The following is a 24,566-nucleotide window of genomic DNA, read 5'->3' as shown; positions in this document are numbered from 1 at the left end:
CCAGCTGAGAGGGCTTTAGGCAAACTGGCTATCTCTGGCAAAGACAGGGTCCTTGTACTATTGCACAGAAAGCTCGGAATAGGCCTTATGGTTCCTGGGTGAACTGGAGAAAAGGCTGATGGAAGGACAGGCAGCCACAGAATCCTGAGATGGGGTGATCACGGGATCTTCCTTTGGTGTGGATGTTGAAGAGTTCTACCAAATGGCATCTAACTACAGAGAAAAGAACAACCAACTTATAAGCAATTTTCCTTATATATTTTTCCGTTGCCCCCATTTTCAAAAGTCTCCCAAATCTACTAATTTTCCTTTCACTCTGAGTAAAATTTCTGATACACACATCAAGCTGAATTGAAGACTCCCTCAGAACCTTCCAGCTGCTTCTAGAACCCCAGGGTCAGGAATGCCCTTCCTCTTCGAACCCCAGTCAGGATTCAACCTTTTGGGGAATCTCTTCAGACAAACTACCCCTGGATCCCCATGTAATCATCAGGCCAGCTTCTTAATTGATACCACCTACATCATGTAAAACTGTGGTCAAGGTGTCCGCGTCCATTGTTTTAGCTCCCATATTATGTTGACGAGGCCTTAAGGGAATGGTTTGCCAACTTCAATGATGACCCAAACGTCCCACATACAAAAGTGTTGTGTCTGCACCCAGAGGGTGAAATGTAAGTAGTTAGAAGTATTGTTGCTTCAGAGTGCCCTCTGCTGTTCTTAATGATGTGTGCTCACTGTTTTTCTAAAACTAGTCCTCACCAAACCAGGAATACGTCTTGTTAACAGATCCTCTGATAACTGTATATATTCTAGCACATGCACACTGTCTCTGCTTAAAGACTGTGTGTCCCTGTGGCAGGCCGCCGTCTAGTCATCAAGGGCCGAGCTATGTTGTGGTGTACAGGGAAGTTTTTCTGCTCAGCAGTCTCCAGCTATAAGCTGTCAGGGCAGACATCTAAGAATGAAGTGCCTGAAAACGCTCCTTTGCAGACATGGTCCTAGGCAGGTTTGGGGCTCACAGGGCTCTTACAGAGAGAGATTTAAGGGAATCATGTCGATTTACCTCATTTTATTATTTTGTTAAAATTCCATTATAATAACATTAAATTTAATTAAGCAGCTGACACCTTTTGATGGGTGCATTATTATTATTATTCCCTGATTCAATTCATCATAAGGATTTAATTTCTCAAACTTTTAGTGAATGCATTCATTGTATTTGATGTTATTGGGCCACAGTCCTCAGGATTCTGGACTTCAAGAAGCAATAAAATGTTTTCTAATAAGGGAGCCTGACACAGGGATGCCAATTTTTTGTCTTTATTTAGGAAATTTTAAATTTGCAAGTAATTTTTAATCTCTCTCTTTCATTCTTCGATTTCAGCCTGCACAAGGGAAAATGTCATCACAAAAATGTCATAAACAGAAAGTTAGAAATCACCCCAGAGGAACACAATGATCACTCCTTCCCCACCTCAGGGAGCTGCCACTCTAGCAAGGGATCAACTACCAAAACATGCAGCCAAGAGGAGTGAAAGCTCAAGAGATGGACAATTAGTCCCGGTGGAAACAGAAGATTAATTCTGATGAAGAAGGATCTGGAAGCATGGAGGAGTAATTCATGGAGAAAGCAGCCCCCCCAGCTGGTCCTTAAAGATTGAAATATTGGGGAAAAGGTCGGGCGGGTAGGGCAAAAAGGTATATAGAAGGAGAAAAAGAATTTTTAGGTTGTAATAAGAGGTCATGAGCAACTAAAACAAGATTTTGTTACTTATCATGTCATTACTAGATCATAGATGGTCTCCCTGTGGCTGCATGAAGCTAAATGATTGTCCTTAAATATCCAGACAGTCAACCAACCTAATCCATTTCATCATTATACCAGAAGTTCAGGAGAAGTGAGAGTACTACTTTGTGCTTACAGGTAGGAAAACTTGGATCCCTGAACCATGAAAGCATCAGGTCCCACGGTGAGTGGGTAGCAGAGGGAATAAGAACTGTGCACAGTTTTAGGATCTGTGTCACCCGTGCAATCTCATTTCTAAGGGCATTAAAAATCTTTTAATCATCTGAACATGTCAATGTATTGAGACATCATCACTTGTATAGAAAGGGAACTCTGTTCCAGAAGGAGTGGTAGCATAGACGAGTGGACAAGTGTGGGCCTGGGATCAGATGGGCCCGTCGAATCCTGCCCTGTATGGGCTGTGTGAGCTTGACAAGTCACCACTTCCCTAAGCCTGTTTCTTCATCTGTAAAATGAGGGGCTAACAAATCCTACTTTTCAGGGTGGCACGGGAAGCTTCCCATAAAGCTGGTAGCTAATATTATTGTCTGGCAAATTTCCTTGGGTTTAATCCCATATGGTCAGGCACTGCATTTAAAAGTCTATTGAGGGGCCAGCTCGGTGGTGTAGTGGTTAAGTTTGCACACTCTGCTTCAGTGGCCCAGGGTTCATGGGTTGGGATCCCAGGCGCAGACCTACACACTGCTCTTCATGCCATGCTGTGGTGTCATCCCACATACAAAACAGAGGAAGATCGGCACAGATGTTAGCTCAGGGACAATCTTCCTCACCAAAAAAAAAAAAAAAAGTCTATTGACAGATAACCCTGAAGCAGTTTTGCTAACAGTGTGGAAGGTTTGCAAGAAGCTTTTTATCATGTAATGATCTATGTTAATTTATTGTGGACTTATTTTTAGTCTTAACTTAAAAAGCATTATTTTATGTGTGACATAAAAGAATGTTTAATGACTGGTTTAAGGACTTCATTACCCACCCCCCCTCAATTTGTCTACTTAAGAACTCTAGGAATGGAGTCTCTCAGACATGAATGGTTTCTGTTTACGACCGTAAGAGGGTGGGAGTGGGGCAGATGGGGCACGTTGTGGAGAATTCATTTGGCCTACTTTTGAAGAATATTTCAGTGAAACTGCTAGTTTCCCTCACGTGACCTATGCTTGTTAACACAGACTAGGGTTTAATTCTTTGCTGTGCCGCTGTCCTGTGCACTGTAGGCTGCTCAGCAGCATTCCTGGCCTCTACTCACTAGATGGCAGTAGCAGCCCCAGTTGGGATAACCAGAAATGTCTCCAGAAATTGCCACAAGATCCCGTGTGGGCAAAATTACCCCCAGTTGAGAAATACTGATATACAAAGTCTAAAAGCTGGACTTTCAGATAAAGATGGTTCTAATTTAACATGATTGACTTAAATTGAGAGTTTCAGGATATAAAATACTGGCCATTCATTCATCACCAGGGACTGAGTTCCGCCTTGAAGGCTTTCCCCAATAATGGCCCAACCTACAGCTTTAGAGCCCACCCCTACACACATCCAGTGATTAAGTCTGACTAAGCTACTCACCATTTCTACTATATCCCCAGACTCAGCCCTCTATCTTTTCCCACACTGTCCAGAAAGTCATTTCTAACTTAATGGCCAGATTTTCCAAGAAACCCTGCCAGACTTTCTGTTATGAGTGCTAGCTTCTCCCTCAGAATGTGAAGCTTCTTCAACCGGACCTCTTTCATTCTTCCTTAATCATTTTCCAACCTTCTTGCAAACTATACGTCCTCTATCCCCACTTCTAAACTCATGCGTGTACACACACACACACACAATTTTAACTTCCTTTCAGCCAGGAAACATGTTGAAGAGGAGAAAGTTATGCTTTTAAATTGAAGCACTCTTTTAAATTTCACGGGAACCTCCAATGGTACACAGATATTTCTTAGAGGGAGCTACCCCTAGGTCATCCTCCCCATTAGCGCTGGCATATATTATTAGCTTATCTGGTTGACTGGAACAGAACACAGACCAGGCTGATTTCATGTGGAGGGGGCAGACCCAAGTCAAAGCCCTCAGCAAGACTTCTGGAGAGCAAGTGAGCATTGGGAGCTTCGCCAACTAGAACACTGTTTATCTTCAAATATGGTGTGTGAAGAGGGAATTTTGAAAATATCAATATTTTAAATAATTAATCAATATACATAGTTCACAATTCTAAAGGTACAAAGAGAAAAAGAGGGTTAGCGTGAAAGTTAACTCTTTCCCACCCTCCCTCATCACTGAGGAACCTTCCCTGGGAGATCCATTTCCGGTTTCTTGGGTGTCCTTTCAGAGATCATCTAGGCAACCAGAGAATCAAGGTGTAAGTGGAAACAACCCAAGTGTCCATCAGCAGATGAGTGGATAAACAGAACGTGGTTTACTCAATGGACTATTACTCAGCCATAAAAAGGAACGAGGTACCAATACATCCTACAACATGGATGAACCTTGAAAACACGGTGCTAAGTGACAGAAGCCAAACACAGAAGACCACATATCATATGACTCTTTTTATATGAAATGTTCAGAAGAAGCAGATCCATAGAGACAGAAAGTGTGGTTGTCAGAGGCTGGGGGAAGTAGGAATGGGGAGTGCCTGCTAATGGGTACAGGCTTTCTTTTTAGGGTAATGAAAATTTTCTGGAATCATATTTGCATTTATAAAAAACACTGCATAACATTCCATCTTCCAGATACATATTAATTTCCTTCTATAATTTCCAAATATATAACCATTCCCTTATTATTTTGGATACGTACTTTGTTCCTTTGTTTTCAACTTTTTAAAATTGCACTGGAATAAACATTCGTATAATAAACCTTTGTTCTTACTTTGGGTTTTTTTCCAGGAAATTACTGGATTCCTAGAAGTAGGATTACTGGGTTAAAGGGGAATAACTTTTTCTTCTGGAATTTTACTGGAGTTCTTACTGCTATTAGGGATGGGATGTTTCTCCCATTATATCTGGTTATTGGGGTTTTTTGGTTTTTTCTTTAAAGATTGGCACCTGAGCTAACGACTGTTGCCAATCTTTTTTTTTCTTTCTGCTTTATCTCCCCAAATCCCCCCAGTACATAGTTGTATATCTTAGTTGCAGGTCCTTCTAGTTGTGGCATGTGGGACGCCGCCTCAACATGGCCTGATGAGCACTGCCATGTCTGTGCCCAGGATCCGAACTGGCAAAACCATGGGCCGCTGAAGCAGAGCACGTGAACTTAACCACTCGGCCATGGGGCCGGCCCCTGGTTATTGTTTTTATGTAGGTGATTTTTGCATAGTTATTTTATATCCAGCCATTTACAAACTAAGAAGTTTTTGTTGATATTCTCAGCACGATGGTGCCGAGCGGTGTCTTGGAGGTGAGGGTTGCTTAAGCTTCCTTCCTATAATCTGTTAGCCTCACCCCCCGAATCATTCCAAATAACCGTATAAGCTAAAATCCACGTGCTTGCCCTGTAAGCACAACTTCAAGACAAGTCCTGTGCCTCAGTCCTCCTCTAATCACATCACTACCCAAAGCTGGATGTGGCCACTGTGAGGTTTTTTTGCATTCGCGTATTACCTACAAATAGGTTTTCCTCCTCCTTTCCAATAGCTATAACTCTCATTAATAGCTTCAAAGCTTCCAGAACCACATTAAATCATAATGGTGCTGGTAGATATTCTTGTCTTTTTCTCCAGTTAACAGGAGTATGTCTAATATCTCAGTGTTAGATATGACATAGGATGTTAGCTGAGCAGTAGACAGTCTTTACAATGCTGAGAAAGTATCCTTCTTTCCTAGTTTTCTTAGAGTATTAGTTTCCTTTGCAAAATAGATTTTGAATTTAATCAAGCTCTTCTTTTTTTTCCAGCCTTGATTCAACAACAGTATGGTTTGGTTTTGAAAGTGCACAGCAAGCTGGGAAAAGCAGGTTGTGTGGGAGCCGGGAGGGGAGCCGGGAGGTTTGAGTCCAGCTGTAAGTTCCAGGTGTGAGTCACCAGGACCCTCCCCTTCCTCTCCAGGATATTGTTCAGGCACTGCATGCGAACGCTGCTGGCTGCCAACCAGTAAATATGAGTGTGGCTTTTCTGATGGGCACGCCCTGGGAAACAGGGCAGGCTCGTTCTGAACAAAATCAAAGAACGCTGAGGCATGTAGGGAAAAACCATGAAAAGCATTTCTAAGGCCAACTAACAACATAACTGACAAGACCATCCTAAAACTTCCCTGCAAAGCAGGCGCGATGGTTTACTCCTAACAGTTCTTGAATTCAATTCAGCAGGAGGGATGAGCCATGTTGGTTTCCGCAGGACTGAGGGGTGGGTCCCAGAACAGGGACTTTCAGCGCTAAAACCTCGGAAGTCCCGAGGCTATCAGTTAAAGGACGATTTTGAAAGGCACAAAATATGTCTCTTCTCAGGGTGCGTGAAGGGTTCATCAAAAAATGTGAACTTTTGTGAGCGAAACTTTGGCAGGGCATGGATTTTCCACATTGTTCTTTGTTTCTGATCATTTATAGCTGCCCTAAACAAATCAAGATATCAGGCCTGACCAGAAATAGGTAACTGCAAAATTATTCCACGCTTTACCACTCAGGCCTTTTGAAAACAATGCTTCCCAGAGTCCAAACTCCCGGCAGGAAATACCGAGTGCATTTTCCCCTTTGTCTTGTGACCACCAGCTGTGCCTCCTTCTCTAGGGCATTCCTTCTTCCTCAATTTTCAGGCAAATTTTTAACAGAAAATATATAGCTAGCCAAACCGAAGAATAATCAGCAATTAACTCAGTAAAATCAGGTTCTCACTCTTATCTCATAGAATTATAGTATTTCCAGTTTGGAAGGTCATCTAGACAGGCACTTCTCAAATTTTTATGCACATATCAATCACCTGAGGATGTTGCTGAAATGCAGACTCTGACTCTGTCCATCAGAGGCAGAGCCCCAGGCTCCAGGTGATACCACTGCTGGCTCGCAGCTCACCCTTGAGGCAATAAGAATTTTGTAGGATAATATTCTCCGTATTTCTTTGATCACGTGTCACTATCAGTTTAAAAAATGCAAGCATGCACTCAAAATATGTATATTTATTTATATTCATGTGCTAGTACAGCATAATTTCAATTTTATTTTAAAGAATGGGAGCTCTAGTATTTGATTCCTGCACAGCACTGACTCGTCTCACACACACAGCCTACTTTGGGGACCACTGATCCCGATAACACACCCATCAAGCGAACATTCAGTGCATGCTTGCATTTCTCCAGGAGTCAGGAAATCACTTTGATCCAGGGAGCCTATTCTATCCTTGCATAATGAATTGTTAGAAGTCCTTCCTTCTGTTGCTTTGTATCTATGCTTTGTATCCAAAGGTTTACCTTCAGGAGCATGCAAAACAAGCCTAACCCCTCTTAACACTACTGCAACTGCTACCACTGAAAAGGGCCTGATTTCCTTCATATAGAGAGAGCTTCTATAAAACAGTAAGAATAGTACCAGTAACCCAACGAAAAAAAATAGGCCAAGAATATAAATATGCATGGTGAACAAGTGTTTAAAAATGAAAAGATGGAGGCCGGCCCCGTGGCATAGCTGTTAAAGTCCAGCACATTCTGCTTTGGCAGCCCAGGTTCACTAGTTGGGATCCTGGGTGCAGACCTACATCACTCATCAGCCATGCAGTGGTGGCGTCCCACATACAAAACAGAGGAAGACTGGCACAGACGTTAGCTCAGGGCTAATTTTCCTCAAGTAAAAAAAAAAAAAAAACAGGAAGACTGGCACAGACGTTGGCTCAGCAACAGTCTTCCTCAAGCAAAAAAGAGAGGAAGATTGGCAACAGATGATAGTTCAGAGTGAATCTTCCTCACCAAAAAAAAAAAAGAAAAGAAAAAGAAAAGATAATCAACTTCATTCAGATAAGAGAAATGAAAATTAAAACTACGCTGAGACGTTATTTTTCACTTGCCCAAATGGCAAAGATAAAGAAAAGTTGGGTAAATTCATTGTGTTGGTGACGCTGAGGGAAAACAGGCACCCTCATACATTGCTGTGGTAATGTCAGTTGGTAGAACCTTCATGGCAGATGCTTAATGAAGCCATGAAAGATTAGTTTTTTGAAGAATATCTAGAAAACGCTAACCATATAATGTTAAGTAAAAAAAAAAAGGCACAAAACACATGCATCATAATACCAGAAAAAAAGCACTGGAAGAAAATATATCAAAACAATAACAGTACCAATTTCTGGATGGTACGATAACATAGGGGATTCTAACTTTGTTCTCTATACTAATTAGCATTTTTAAAACTTACAACAAGCCTGTAGAAAACGCTCCAGAAAGGAGGTCATGAGAGCCTAAAAGTGGACCCGGTTTTAAATTGCAGACTTGTAAAGTTCACACTATTAAGCGAGCCGAGTCCTTGGCTGACCTACACTCCTGGGGAAAACTGCTACAATCGATTCTAGTTATCTGCAGCAGTTCTGTTCTAGAAAGTTGCCGTGTCACTGAATTAGCAAATATTGAAGCATTGTTCCTGGGGAAATACAGCCTTGGGTCCTTGTGAGCTTCTGGTCACAACATTTTCATCAACCTATCGATACATAACCTTGTCTTATGTTTGTTGCTGTTTAAAGACACCTTATTTAACATATATTATTGATTTATTAACAGTGAACTCTCGGCCAGCAGCACTGTAAGGACGCCTGAAGGAGGCTTATCTGATGCGTATTTTCTCCAGGAGGCACCTCACAGCCTTGCACTGAGGAACACCAGACAGCACTCCAGCACTATGCTTGGGGGCCATTTTTAACAGTGACATCACCCACAAAAAGCACAAAAATGCGAAAAATGTGGCACTGAATAGACCTCAAGAAGGACAGTTGTTTACAGCAGGACAGCTGGAACAAGAAGGCAGAGCGCGGCCTTGTTCATCCTAAGCTGGGAATGTGCACGGTGGGCTGCTCTGCACATGCCCATGAACGATGGCGCAAGCACCACAAGTAATGAATTGGGGCTAAAAATGAAATTTTAGTGAGTAGGTGAATCCACAAATACAGAATCCACAAATAACGGGGATTGACTGTAATTATAACTATAGTTTTAAGGAAAATTCTTACTTCAAAGAGCCAAATACCAATATTCTACAGCTGAACTCCTTCACAGAGTAAAGTTGAGTACCTTACAATTTATAAATTGTAGTTTATAAAGGAAATTAAATTGCCTTTCCATGATGGAAGGGAAAGCAATGTGTTTCATCACTTATTTTATTTAATATATTAATTGCCTTCAGGAAAACCGACCTCTTTTTACTATCCAATTAAATTCAGCCAGCACTTATGGAGTACCTCCACCTGGAGAACATGGCGACGTGCGGGATTCTCTCAGCTGACACAATTCACAGTCCTCTCGGCCATGGGAGCGGGGGTTGTGGCAACGCCTAACTCTGATGCGAGACACAATATGATCAATGCCACCATAAAGGTGTAACGTGCATGAGACTGGTAAAAATAGAATGCTATGGGGACCAAACGAAGGAGAAAGTGCATCCTCTTGGGACTGTCTGGAAAACTTGATGGAGATCGTGATATCTGAAAAGACCTTGACGGCTTAGTAAAATGATAACTGAAGCTGTGGGATGGAGTGGCGAGAATGTCCTGATACCAGAAGCAGAAGAGCACAGTGGGGAGACATGTTTTGGGAACCGGGTCAGAATCCAGCACGGGTAGAGAAAGGTGAAAGGAGTGGTTCCATTATTGCTGAAGCAAGGCACAATGCCCCCAAAGTGTTAGCAGAGAAGAGAATGGGAAGGCAGATGGCTAAATGAGGAAGGGAGACTGGTCCAACTACCTTGATCCTTCATACTGTTTCCAGAAGCTTCTTGGTTTATGCTACCTTTACACTGCAGTGGTTAACTCTTTACCTGTCCATCTTTCACCTCCTTAACTAGACTGCGTACTGGAGGTGCGCAGGGGTCACAGCTCATTCTTCATTAGCCTCCCTCCCTCTGCCTTCTGCCCATACTTCCCAACACACAAACCCTAACATACAAAAGATCGCCCGACACCAACACCTGCATGTCGCCGGCCTTCAATAAATATTTACTCGTTCAATGATTGGCGTGACAAACACACTACACCTTTAACAAGCCCTGGTCTGTTTTCCAAGAAGACGGGTTTTTCTCACGGAGCAGATGGCCAACCTTTGTAACTAGGAAGTAACTGTCCCTGTTTCTTCCCAGAATGTATGTATGTGTGGAGAGTGGGAACCTCGGAAAGGGCCACAATACTATACTGCACATTTTTATTTCTGTAACTAACTAAAACTGAAGATAAGTGTCCAGCAGAACCTCTAAATTTTATAGTTAAATTTCTAAAGGTATATGTATGTCCTTAAAATCCTAATTTTTAGACCATGTTATATTTCGGCCTCTTGATTCTATAATTCCTTAGAACTGAGTTTAAATACTCATAATGTTCTTGGACTGTGTTTTGGGGTTTAAATTATTATATTACATGAGGTTAAACATTTCTGAATATTCTTGAAGAGAAGCAAGTTTTCTATATAAAATTATTTAGATCACATTTTAAACTGTTTCTTCTAACTCCAACAGATTATTTTAATTATATAAATATTTTAAGAAACCAATTCTTGCTATTTATTAACTGCTCAAATAGCAATGTCTACAGTGAGATAAATTCAAAGAATATTAAAAACAGTAAATATTTCAATTTTAGTATACTTCATGTAAAACAGATATTACAATTCTGTAACAGCCAGTCTACCTGGGAACTTATAAATTAATTTTTCCCTATTATTCATTGATTCTAAATTTGAATTTCCCATTAGAAGTGATTACTACATCTAAGAACAGAGGCAAGTTGTAAAAGACACTCTTTTGCAGTCAAATTATTTTACTTACTGTTTCAAAACCTCGATGTGGGTGATCAGGAAATCCACCTGGTCTGCCACCTTTAAATTCATCAAACAGTAAAAATGGATCCAGATTTTTTAACTGAAATAAAAACAGAATTTAGCAGATTAGACAAGCCTTTTAAGACACACTTCTAGGGGCTACATTCATGAACAGCTCTAGCAAAGCTCACTGAAAACACATAGCTAATGAGCAACTTTTTGCAATAAAAATTGCTTATAGGAAAGAACTCCTTACTTCTACATAGATTTGTGCACACACATACACACACATGCACACACAGATTCATTGATTAAGCTAAACAGTTGACATTTTACAAGACATGCAAAAAGTGGACAAGCATTTCATGATCATCTAAGATCTAAATAGTCAAGTGCAAACAAGATACAGTCCGTATCCTATCCTCGTGGGGGACACGGAAATCAATGATTGCACTGTGCTGATAAATGCTCTGGGGGAAGACAACTTAACACATACGAGTGGGCTGGGACCAGGGCAGGTTCTCCCAGAGAAGTGTCACGTGAGCTGGGTCTTGAAGTACATGGAGGAGTTAATAAAGGAGGTGGAGGAGAAGGAAGCATATTCCAAGTAAAAGAGCAGGGAGACAGCGTGGCAAGCTTGAAGAACCGCGAGGAGACTACTCTACCAGGGCAAAAGATGCACACGGATTATGACGCGACAGGGGCTGAGGAGAGCGGCCAAATCTCAAAGGAGTTTGGATTTTATCGTAAAGGTGATGGGTTTTAATCAAAGGTTGAGATGATTAGATTTAGAAAGATCGCTCTGGCATGACATCCGCTTCATAAAGTGATTTACGACAAGCTGCATCTCCTGGAGAATTTGTGCATTACTGGAATTTTCCGTACTTTAAATACTTGGTAAATTTGTCTGTGAAATCATCTGGACCTGTTGTCTTTGTGATAAATTTTTAAAATACTTATTCAATACCCTAATGGCTATGAAACTATTCAGATTTTCTATTTCTTTTTTCTTTCTCACCATTTTTGGACTCTCAGAATTTTTCTAACTTCCTGTCAGCTCAGCCAATTAATTTTTTAAGTTATTTATTTGTTTGTTTATTTCAGGGTATGGACTCTGTCATATTGCTAGAAACGAAAGAACCAAACCCTCTCTTTGCCTCTGTCTCTGGTTTTGACTCTCTTATTTTCACTTTCTACGGGAAAAAAAATACACACACACATGCACACACACACAAATTCAAGAAGCTACTTCAAGTTCTTTCACCTAACCAAGTCTCAGCCTCTTCACTTTAAAATGTGGACTGTGACCCAGGTAAAGCTGGGCCACTTTGTAGCCTATCCCAGTTCAGTGTTTCACCCAGTCCAATACGAAAAAGTAACTGAAAAACAAAGTATTTATTGACTTCTCTCAAAAATGCCAAAGGGGGCTTCAACTTAAAGATATGTTTAAAATCCCCCTTATTCCTCTCCAATATATATCTGTCTCCAGTATTTCGCTCTTCTCTCCCTCTAACTCTTCAAATCTCCTCGAACCACCTGGAGACAGCTCTTTCCTTTTCTCCTTCTCTCCTCTGACCTTCTGAAGTTACTCTCTTCTCTTCCACCAGTAACTCTCCGCCCTTTTCAGTGAAAATCAGATCTGGAATCTCTTCAACTTTATTCTGTCACTCATAACTCCATTTCAGCTCAGTGAAAGCCCAGGAATGGAACTGGGGTTGGGAGGAGAGACTGAAAATTCTCATACCTTATTATATATTTTTTCTTCTCACAGGATAACACACACCCTGAAGGACTGGAAACAATGAATGCAGAGCACCTGGCCCAGCGCCTGAGGCACTGTAGGTTCTACACATTATTTTTAAGTGTGATAATGGGATTGTAATATTTTTTAAAAGTTCTTATCTTTTAGAGACCCAAACTGAAATATTTATAAATAAAATGAAATGATTCACTTCAAAATACTTTGAGGGGAGAAATGGATGGGGATATAGAGGAAACAAGATTGCCTATGAATTGATCATTGTGGATGTTGGGGACATGGAGATTCATTATACTATTTTCTCTAGTTTTCTATGTTTGAAATTCTTCATAATAAAAAAATAAAGAGATATGAGTGGTCCAAAGAAAACCACATCCCACCAAGGAGTATCTTGTGGAAGTGGGAGTAGGGCATAGAGGCAAATGCAGATGAGTAGTGGGTTTCCCTTCTGTTGGGAGCTCAGATGAACTACACGTTAACAGCAAGCTATGTAATCATTCAAATTGCAGCCTGGCTGGCCAAGATCACATATAATTGTAATGAAAGGTATAAGCCAGCCCCACTCCATCTCTTCTCTATCATTTATCACCAAAAGGCTCAGTGAGAGCATTGTAAATTCCTATTCCTCCACATATACAGTCATAGGGAACAGGTCACTTATAGCCACTAATACTAAACACTGTTGTAAACTCTATGCTAGAACAGCTTGGGCTTCAAGGTTGGTGAGATGTTTCTTCAGAGACAAAGCCTTGGTGCAAAAAGTTTGAAAAGTAAGGGCCTTAAATATAGATTGGTGCTTTCCTTCTCTGCTGATTCGAGGGTTAGGGGTCTACCTTTCTGAAAAGTTGGTAGTGTGTGGAGTGCTAAAAAATATGGTAACAATCTAAATGATCAAAAGTGGAGTCACGACTAAGAGAATAATGGTATGCCCACACACTGAGATATGTCATAGCCATTTAAATGATGTTTATGAAGAATTTATAACAACAGGGGAAGTTATCTGCTACCACGTTAAATGAAAAACTAAGGACACAATATTGTTTATTCTGTATAATCCCCATGATGTAAAATATACAACTACATGCACACAAAAGGAAACAGCCTCTGTCTTAATAGTGATTAAACCAGGGCGATGGCATGGGACTGATTCCTGTCCATTTTCTTTTCCTTAGGATAGAGGCAGACCCAGGACATGGGAGACCCTCTGAATTAGGAGAATGTGGGGGTCTTTAAAGCACAGGTTTTCAGCCAGGGATTCTTAACTGGGCACCATGGATAGAATTCAGAGGAGTTGTAAACTTGGATGAGAAAAAAAATTACTTCTTTATTTTCACTAACCTCTAACTGGAAATTTTTTTCTTCTGGATTTTTTTTGGTAGTAAAATACACATAACACAAAATTTACCCTTTTAAACAATTCTAAGTATACAGTTCAGTGGCATTAAGGACATTCACATTCGTGTGCAAGTCTCCACTGTCCATCTCCAGAATGAAACCGAACAATTCCTTCAATTAGAAATGTAGTTCAAGAACCACAGTAAATTACCAGGACCTGTGGCTCTGTCACCAACAGAAATTAAAGCTGTCTTCATACCACATTACCATTATTGTGGGTACACTGTGCTCCTCACAGCTTGGAAATTAGGTAGTTATGAGAACTGCCACCAAGTCTCGGGACTTATTGTAAAATTACTAGGCTACAAATTTGCTTTGTAATATTTTGTTAACCATATTTCAATATAAAAGCTTTCCTTTGTAATCCTATGTATTTTATGTATTTAAAAAATATTATTCTGAGGAGGAACTGATAGGTTTCATCAGATTGCCAAAGAGGTTCACAAGACAAAAAAATTAAGAAACCCTCAGCAGATGTGTTCCTGACAGATGGAGTAATTAAAGTATTAGCTATCCTCAACAGAAAATAATGTGTTTACTGATGGGTGTCCGAATTCCTTACAATTGTTCTCTTAGTGACGTGGCCTAGTAGAAGATGATACAACATCCATCTGCACCCCCCCCCCCCAACATCCACTGTGCATTTAGTCCCTAGAATAATGCTGTTTGCACGTGTCCCTTTGGAAAACAATGTTTGATGGACCTCAAAAGACATTCACAAGTGAATAGAAAGCTAATGGCGGAAAGATTATGAGAATATCAGAGCAGATTTTAAGAAGAGGAACAAACCAGCCTCACTTTTCAAAAAGAATACATTTCCCTAATATACTTCTTCATTTATTCAAAAATATTTTTTGGAAGATGCTCAACATCACTAATCTTCAGGGAAATGCAAATCAAAACCACAATAAGTTAGCACCTCACACCTGGTAGAAAGGCCATTCTCAAAAAGACAAGAAACAACAGGTGTTGGCAAGGATGTGGGGAAAAGGGAACCCTCATGCACTGTTGATGGGAATGTAAATTGGTGCAGCTACTATGGAAAACAGTACAGCAGTTCCTGACAAATTAAAAATAGAACACAAGTCAAAATATAATGATGCATACATAAAATTTATATAATGTTATAAACCAATGTGACCTCAATAAAAAAAAATTAAAAATAGAACTACCATGTGATCCAGCAATCCCATTTCTGGGTATTTGTCCAATGAAAATGAAAACACAGAGGCCACCCCATGGCTGAGTGGAGGCTTGGGCGGCCCACAGTTTCGCTGGTTCAGATCCTGGGTGCGGACATGGCACCAATCATCAGGCCATGCTGAGGCGGCATCCCACACAGCAGAGCCAGAAGGACCTGCAACTAGAGCATAAAACTATGTACTGGGGGGCTTTGGGGAGAAGAAAATAAAAAGAAGACTGGCAACAGATGGTAGCTCAGGTGCCAATCTTTAAAAAGAAAAAAAAAAAAGAGCAGCACCACATCTTTCCCTTTAAAAAAAAAAAGAAAATGAAAACACTAACTTGAAGAGCTATTTGCACCCCATGTTCACTGCAGCATTATTTACGATAGCCAAGACACAGAAACACCCTAAGTGTCCATCGATGGATGAATGGATAAAGAAAGTGTGGTGTATATACATATATACACAATGGAATATTATTCAGCCATAAATAGGAATGAAATCTTGCCATTTGCAACAACATGGATGGACCTTGAGGGCGTTATGCTAAGTGAAATAGGTCAGACAGAGAAAGACAAATATAGTATGATTTCACTTACATGTAGAGTCTAAACACACACCCACACACACACACACAAGCTCGTAGATACAGAGAACAGATTGGTGGTTACCAGAGGCAGGGGAACTGGGGGTGAGCAAAATGGGTGACAGTGCTGAAAAGGTACAAACTTCCAGTTACTAAATAAGTCCTGGAGATGTAATGCACAGTATTGTGACTATAGTTAACAATACTGTATTGCATATTTGAAAGCTGCTAAGAGAGTAAATCTTAAAAGTTCTCATCACACAAAAAAAATTCTGTAACTATGTATGGCAATGGACGTTAACGAGACTTATTGTGCTGATTGTTTCCCAACAGATACAAATATTGAATCGTCATGTTGTACACCTGAAACTAATGTAATGTTATATGTCAATCATACCTCAATAAAAAAATTATTTTTTTGGAATCTGGTATGGTGCTGGGTGCTGTATTACTTGGACGATAACCACCATTAGACACCTTTCTGGGAATGTAAGATTTCCTTTTCCGCAAGTCCCATGACTCCCGTAGTTTTCAAATAAAACTTCTCTCTAATGTTGAAAGACATTTACGTGACTACAAGAGCCTTCTCTGAGAGATGCCCCCGCCTTCCCTCATCACCACAAAAAGTCCACTGAGTTGGGTCTCAGCAGTCTCTCTATGAACCAAAATCCCCGGTAATGGCTGACTGGCCAAGGGTAGAGACCTGACCCAAGCTGAGCCAATCAGATTCTCTCTCCTGGGAATCTGGAATGGGGACGCAGAGTTACTCCTAGTGCTGTGACCTGTGCGCATGGTTTGGTGATGTGCACGCTGAGGCTGGCAGATGAACCCAGGATAGGACGTGGGTGTGCAGAGAGGGGCAGAGATACTTCAGGCACACCTTCCCCCCAGGACCTCTGAATCCACTTTATAAAAACCCGCCCTGGGCTGGGCCTGGTCCTGGTCCAAGGGGGACCCCAACTGCTAAGTTTCGAGTATGGCCCCACAGGGCAGCTCATGATCATCCCAGGCCCTCTCTTCCCAAGTTTATCCTCAGTGTCCCATCAGTCCCTTCTGCAAAAAAGCATGAAACAGCCACCCAACCAGAGTACCTCGGGTCTGCCAATGCTTCTGCGGACACGCGCTCCAACCCCTTCCGACTGCTCCCGGCTGAGCACTGAGAGGGTAACCTTCTTGGAGGACGCCATGTTGAAGGCTAAAAAGAAAGTGCTCCGCTGCTGAGCTGCAGAGGATGGAGGGCAAAAGGAGGGACAACAAAGAGAGAACTCTTAAAGGAGGGCCCATCTAAGGACTACAAGATAAAGGATATTAAATTCAGACCTGCCCAAAATATTAACAGCCACAACTTATTGATTGCTTACTGCGTTTGGTGATATAAAACAATAATGATGATGGTGAATGTATATGGGTACTTTCTAGATTCCCAGGCCTAGTGATTATTTACAATTGCTCTCTCAAGTGATCCTGCAGCCATCTTTTCCAAGGTCTAGTAACAGCTCTGTTGGGCACTTACTAAGAACCTCTAATGAGCACTTTATCTGTTTTACCTCATTGAAATCCCTCAGCCTTCCCCCAACCCCATGCTGCCCCATGAGGTAGGTGCTACCGGTGAGGCTGACAGCAGAGATTTATGTGGCGACACTGGGAACATGGACAAAAACCAAGAGGTCTGCGACTCTCACCAGAACATGCTGAAGATCCTGGCATTAAAAGGGATCTTTGATGGTCAACCAATTCTAAGACCCATTTATCCCTGAAGTTGTGGGCCAATTTTAGTGGCAAGAAATCTTTGAGCTTTCTCATGAAGTCTTCGAGAGCACAGGGAACTCATGGAGCAGGCGCCCTTGACAATGCACCCCATTATTTCAGGACAATCTATACCCCGGGTTTATTACTGCAAAGGGTTTCCTCCTCGTGAGCCTAAGTTTTATTCAATGGGATGTCATGGAACAAGTATAACCAATCCCTTTCCCACTTCAGATGCTTGCAGACAGTACCCCCAGTCCCCAAAGCTTTTCTTCAAGCTAAATATAATCCGTTCCTTCATAGATTCCTACTCAAACCAAGAGAAATGCTTTAGCAAGAAGCATAGACTCTGGAGCCTGACAGCCTGGGTTTGCAACCCAGTCTCACCACATATCAGCTGTGTGACCTGAGGCCAATCACTAAGCCTCTCAGTTTTTCCACCTGTAATACAGGGGTAATCAGACTGCCTACCTCAAAGGGGCGTATTCAGTGCTCTAAGAATGTCAGCCGCCTTATTCAGAGCACTCTACTTGCCAGTGCCCTCCAGTCATCAAGGCCCATCCTAAAATGTGCCCTCCCAGGAGCAGGCAATCAATCAATACCTACTAGGTGCTGGACTGTGGGGCACAGATATGAGCTTGATTCTCAGAGGCATACAGAACTGTCATCACCTACAGACAAGCAACTAGAATGGATATTACCCCATGTGGACTATTTCTGGGTCCTTCCAGACTCCTACAATTAAATTCTATGCACGTGAACAACTGATGAGGTACTTACCAGGTCGCAGCGCTTTGCAGAAGGAAAAGCCGTTTACCACTTTCACTAACTTTCAGAGTACTATTTAAGCATCTCTTGTCATCTCCCTAGGAGACTCCCCTAGGAGTCTAAAGGGGGTTGGGGAAGGCGAGGTGCTGCTTACTCATAGCCAGCACCCCCCAGCCCACCCCCGCGGGCGCCCGGTACTCACACGGCGGGGGCAGGGTGGCCTGTGACAAGCGCGGGACGGCAGCTGGAGCCCGTGCGGCGGTGGGGGACGCAGGGAGGGTGGCTGGGGAGGGCGCCGGTCCAGCAGCCTCACCGTGACTCAGCGCTTCGCGGCCGCGGCCACAGGGAGGCAGGAGGCGGGAAGCGATCGGCCTCGGGGCCGTGGGCGGGGGCGACACGCCTTTATTTACACGCCGCCATGCGGATCCTCTCGCTCCGCCCTCCGCCTCTCCAGCCTGCTCTGCTGCCCTTTGGCCCCTACGCCCCTCCCGCCCGGGAGAGATGGGAGGGATGTGCACCCGGGCAGGCTTTTGTGGGGCGCCGTGGGCCCTGGGAGATGTGTGTAGGCCCGGCGGGTGCTCTGATCGGAGCGAAGGTCTCAACTCGCCCTCCTAAGAAACCTGCCTTTAACCAGAACCTGCTTGTCACGCATCCCGTGGAGCTTGGCTGCATAGGTTCGAATCCTCCCTCCATCACTTGTTAGCTGCGTGACCTTGGACGGGTGGCGCCGCCCCTCTGCCTGTGGTTCCAACACTGTAAAATGGGGACGGTGACAATATAGAGGGCCCCAACTTAACGATGATTCGACTCCTTGTTTTTCAACTTTAGGATGGTGGGAAAGCAATACACACTCAGTAGAAACCATACTTGGAACTTTGATCTTTTCCTGGGCTAGCAATATGTGGTACCATACTCTCTGGTGATGCTGGACAGTGGCAGTGAGCTGCAGCTCCCGGTCAGCCCCAGGATCACGAGGGTAAACAACCGCTATACTTACAACCACTTTGTCACCCTCAGTACAGTATTCGATCAATAACGTGAGATAGTGAACACTTTATTATAAAACAGCTTTATGTTAGATGATTTCGCCCAACTGTAGACTAATGTAAGTATTGTGAGCACGTTTATGGGAGGCTAGGCTAGGCTATGATGTTCTATGGGTTGGGTGTCCTAAGTGCGTTTTTGACTTGGGATATTCAACTTTTCATGGGTTTATCAGGCCAAAACCCCCATCAACATAAATCGAGGAAGATCTGTAGTACCAACCTCTAGGATTGTATTGAGAATTAAAGAACTAAACAATTGTTTGTTACATAAGTTGCCTGCAGTTTGCCACTTAGAATGGGGTGGGGGGAGTGAGGGAGCCAAGACATTTTTGTTCCTGCCTAGAGAAAAGGCGCACTCTAGTGGGGAGAAAATTCGTGAAGTGCTTGGATGTTGGAATGCAGTGGACAGGCCGTTGGAGCGTTTTCCCAGGGACCTGTGGAGTCGCAGAAGCCAGTGAGAGCATCTAGTTCATTGCCAGGATCTTTAACCAGGAGGTACAGGCATGGCTATGGGCTTCTGTCCTCTAAACCCAGAAAGCTCACTGCGTGGTTTTGAGAAAGGACGGAAAGTGACACCTCTAAAACAGGGGTTGGCAAACTTTGTCTGTAAAGGGCCAGATAGTAAATATTTTTGACTTTGCGGCCACATGTGTCCTCTGTGGCGACTGCTCCATTTGGCCTTTGTAGCAAAAAAACAGCCATAGACAACATGTAAATCAGTGGGCATGGCTGTGTTTCAATAAAACTTTAATTATGGATACTGACATTTGAAATCATTTAATTTTCACTTGTCATGAAATAGTCTTTTGATTTTTTAATTTCAACTACTGAAAAATCTAAAAACCTCACAAGCTGTAAAAACTGGATAGTGGGTCAAACTTGGCTGCAGGCCAATTTACAGACCCCCTGCTCTGAAAGAACAGGTTAGGGGCCGCCCCATGGCCGAGTGGTTAAGTTCCCGTGCTCCACTTGAGCGGCCCAAGGTTTCACCAGTTGGGATCCTGGGCGAGGACCTAGCACCGCTCATCAAGCCATGCTGAGGTGGCATCTCACATGCCACAACCAGAGGGACTTACAACTAGAATATACAACTATGTACTGGGGGCTTTAGGAGAGAAGAAGAAGGAAAAAAAAGAAGATTGGCAACAGATGTTAGCTCAGGTGCCAATCTTTAAAAGAACAGATTAGTCAAGGAACAAGGACTTTCCCCTGGATTCCTTATGTGTCAGTGGGGCTCACTTCCCCCCTCGTCACCTTACTTAGATGATTCAAGGCTAAATGAGACAATACACGTGAACATTAAAAGTGGCATGAAATAAATATTGTTGCTTATCATCACCATACTTACTTCTGCAACTGTCTCCAAATAAAAAGAAGCATGGTCTCTCTGCCTGGCACTTTCCAGTCCTGAGTAAATGGTTCTACGTTCCATACCAAAAATTTCAACATTTAGCCAATTGCCTGAGCCTGGAACTCAGGCTATCCCCATCCCTCTTCCACCGTGAAATCCTGCGGATTCTGCTAATATCTGTGAAATATATCCAATCCTTCCCTTTTTGACTGCCACCCTCCATCTTCTCTGACAGCCACCCCACTCTTCCTGCCTTCAGGCTTACTACTGGTCAAGCCATTTTCCAAGTTGCAGGGAAATGGAATAACTGCCCAACACTTTCACTGTCCTCAAGAAAGTTCTGTGATGTCTTCAACTCGGCCTCACCCTCAACACGCTGACACTTGCTCAAGGACAAATACAAACACACACACGCAGGCACCGCCTCTTTCCACCCTGCTGAACTTCTTTTAGACTGTGGAACGTGTGTTCTTCCTCTTGTTGGCTTGCTATGACTCTGTCTGGAAGTTTATTTCTCTCTCCTTGATCTGGCTTATCCCCATTCATCTTTCAGCTTTCAGATTCCATGTCATTCCCTCTGGGAAACCTTCCCTGTCTATCCCCTCAAGTGTGGCTGAGAAGTTTGACATGGCACTCATCATAACTACACATTGTTCACCAATCATTGTTTGCCATCCTTTGGAAGATTCTATTTTCCTAAGATGACTCCAACAGTATCTGCCATCACACATGTGTTCTTCTACAATGCAACCTTGACACTCCCCTCATCACAAGTGGAGTTTACTTCTGTTCCTCTTGAGTGTAGGCAGGGCTTGTGGCTGCTTTGACCAATGCAATACAGTGGAAGTGACACTATGCCAATTCTGGGAGTGGCTCTGAAATGGCCTGGCGGCTTCTGCTTCCTGCCTCTTAGATGCCAGCTGTGGCGTAAAAAGAGTGATGACTCTAAGACCACCATTCTGGGAGATGCCCACGCCACATGAAGGAGAGGTAGAAATGCCGTGTGAGGAAAGAGACAGAGGCCAAGAACACTGAGACGCCAGACATGTAGACAAAGAAGCCGCCGTGGAAGCGGATCCTCCAGGCCCAGCTGCCCCAGCTGACGCCACCTGGATAAGACATGAACGCCCCACTGCGTCCTTCCCAACTTCTGGACCCACAGAATTGTGAGCAAATAGAAGTGGTTGTTTTAAGCCATTCAGTTTTCAGGTGGTTTGTTTTGTGATAATAGATAACTGGAAAATATGCTTTTATGTGAGAGGAAAGACAAGGTGGATTTTCAAAGTTGTCTGGGCTAAAGAAAACCTCTCACAAATATTTACCCTTTCAGAAAGCAGATATATCCATTTAAATGTTATTACCAAGGCAACCAGCCATCCAGCAAAATAAACAATTATTAAACTAGACTTAAGAGATTGAATGTTGCATCCAACTGGCCATAGCAGTAAGCTCTGGAGTACAGGTGTCCTCATAGGCTCCTCTGTTACAAGTAGCATTTACAAGGACAGCTTCCTAACAAAAGAAAACAGGAGAGAATGGCTTCGCTGTACAATTTCACCCACTTCTGTACTGGATTTGGGATACTCTTGGGGATGCTTTCAGCTTATCACCTTTTCAAAGCTTCCTCTGGGACTCAGCATCCCCTCCAGCTCCGAAACTGTAACGAGAGTGAGAATTTCCCTTCCTTCTTGTCTTTGATAAGCCAGTCACGGGTAGAAGTTAAGTCCAAGGGCGTGCATTGTCAGCGCAGGCAGGGAATTCTACTTGCAGGCCTCTGTGGAAAGAAAGAGTAGGCCTGGAAAGCCAGAAGACTTAAAATGAGGAAAAACAAAGGTGAGAGAGGGGTGAATTTTTACAAATGGAGTATGGGACATGTACTGTTTCATTATAACAGGGCCCACTTTTGAGATGAGAAATGTGACCCTGTACATGGGGCTTTGAACACATTTCACAATGTCATTTGCCACCCAGATGGAGATGTCGACCAGGCAGCTGGATATGTGAGCATGTAGATACACCATCAATGGCCCTTGGAATCCAGGGAAACAAAGAAAACTCCATGCTGATATGACAATGAAGAAAGCCTTCCCCAAAAGACTCCAAAGAACACCATTCTTGTCTGTAAAGACACCCCCATTATCAACAGATTTTAGTTGACCTTTTTTTCCTTTTTTCCTCAAAAATTTTATTTTCTTCTTCTGCATGACTTATCAACCTTCTGCTTAAGGATATATTTGATAGAAGTACATGGACCTCTTATACATTTCATCATTTATAATTTTTTTCTCTCCTGAAAGCAGTCATCTCAAAAATTCTTTCTTTCAGATTGGTAAGGTTTTGGTAATTTGCCTCCCAGAGCACTGTAGCTTCTGTTCGTTAAAATGACAAATATCTCTGGAATATTCCATTTTAGGGATTCAGACTCACTTGGAGTGAAATCAGTTGGCTCTAAGTCAGGGACTGATTATTTTGTAAACATTAGTTTATGAAGGCCATTAATGTGCTGATGATTGAGGACATCCAAATATATTCAGAAAAGATGGGCGTGCGTGACTTGCATTTCCACCCTCATGCGAGCAGTCTGCACATAGTTGGTCTGTTCCGTCGACCAGGGTTCTGACCCAGAAGCTACATGTGGTCAACCGTCGCATGAAACTCATAAATGTGTTCCTCTCTGACTTTCCCATGGGTTTTTGGCAGCATGTCAGAAAAGAACAGCTTATGACCCTCTCTTTTGAGCCTCAGAACTTTCTTAGAATTCACCACAAGCAAAAAGCTCTTGGCCCTGAAAGACCGATCCATCTTTGAACCAGGGAAGTGGGGAAATTTAGGTGAATGATTCCCCTGATACATACCTCAGTGACCCTGATAACCTTTCTCGGTTTTCAGTTTTTATAAGGTTGTGTCTTCTGGCAAATGAAGGCTGCTTTCAAGATCACAGTATTGGAGTTAAAATAAAAGGCTAACTTGAATTAAGCTCTACTTAATGTTATGTATACTGAGGTGTTTACAAATGAATTGTACTGATGTTTGCAACTTCCTCTGAATGCACTAAAAAATAATAATATTGGCAGTGGTAGTAATAATACCAATAACGTGGATTGATGGATAGAGAGATGGATAAGTGGATAGATATATGACAAAGTAAATATAGTAAAATGGAATTGTAGATTCTGGATGGTGGTATATGGGCGCTCACTGTAAAGTTCTTTTAACTTTTCTGTATTTTGAAAGTTTTCATGATAAAATTTTGTGAAAAATAATTTTGAATCAAAGAGGGAATCGTGGCTGGAAGAGTTCCCTAAAGATATCCCCTTTGCCTACTTTCTTCACTTTCAACTCTGGCACCTCGTACACAGTACCATTCAGTGAATGTCTGTTGCCTTGAGCTGTAGAACTGAATTCCAAGCGACTAGGTCACTTCCACAGCTGGCAGGATTCTTCTAGAGCGTGAGTTGGCAAATTTTTTCTGTGAAGGCCAGATAGTAAATATTTGAGACTTTGCGGGCATACAGTCTCTGTGGCAACTACTCACCTCTGCTGTTATAAAACTAAAGGAGCCACACACAATACCTAACGAATGGTCATGGCCGTGTTCCAATACACTTTCCTTACAAAAGCAGGTGCCAACCCCATCTACACCCCAAATCCTTACTTCCACTGAAAAATGGGAGTAAAATTGATAAAATGCCAACATCTATGCAAAAATTTCATAGGTGTCTGGAACGCTGGTAACAAAACACAACAACAAACCTTTTGGTGTCCACCTCCACCCCCAACTCACCCATCTCTTTTCATAAGGAGCAAGGCTATTCCACGATTGGATCTGAGGTTTAAAATGCAAGCATCCTTAGGAGAGGTGACGCATTAATCTTCAATTCCAATAAATGTAAACTATTCACATCAGGTCCCAACCTCCAAGCAGATTATTTTAACACCGGAAGGAGTGAGCACAGGAGGTGACGGAGTAACACCCAAACGAAGACACACCCATGGGAAA

General features: G+C 42.5%; 2 protein-coding genes across 4 annotated transcripts in view; one reads left to right on the top strand and one right to left on the bottom strand.

Moving 5' to 3' along the window:
• PIR (pirin) overlaps nt 1-18,585 on the bottom strand; it is a 91,250-nt gene extending 72,665 nt beyond the window's left edge. The window contains exons 1-3 of one of the 3 annotated variants that reach the window (XM_046673633.1): nt 18,182-18,585; nt 16,747-16,877; nt 10,739-10,831 (exon numbers count right to left, since the gene is read on the bottom strand). In XM_046673633.1, coding sequence (XP_046529589.1) covers nt 10,739-10,831; nt 16,747-16,842 — 189 coding nt within the window. In that variant the 5' untranslated portion in view covers nt 16,843-16,877; nt 18,182-18,585. The remainder of the gene's footprint in view (nt 1-10,738; nt 10,832-16,746; nt 16,878-18,181) is intronic. The other 2 variants (XM_046673631.1, XM_046673632.1) reach the window with 2 other exon arrangements.
• A 2,946-nt stretch (nt 18,586-21,531) lies between these two features.
• Nucleotides 21,532-24,566, top strand: part of BMX (BMX non-receptor tyrosine kinase) — a 57,978-nt gene continuing 54,943 nt past the window's right edge. The window contains exon 1 of the mRNA XM_046673393.1: nt 21,532-21,732. The gene's annotated coding sequence lies outside the window, so the exon portion shown is untranslated. The remainder of the gene's footprint in view (nt 21,733-24,566) is intronic.

Source organism: Equus quagga, chromosome 10 (genome assembly GCF_021613505.1).
Source record: "Equus quagga isolate Etosha38 chromosome 10, UCLA_HA_Equagga_1.0, whole genome shotgun sequence".
NCBI classification, from domain to species: domain Eukaryota; kingdom Metazoa; phylum Chordata; class Mammalia; order Perissodactyla; family Equidae; genus Equus; species Equus quagga.
The sequence above is the reverse complement of the archived record's forward strand: the minus strand, read 5'-3'. Positions and strand labels throughout refer to the sequence as shown.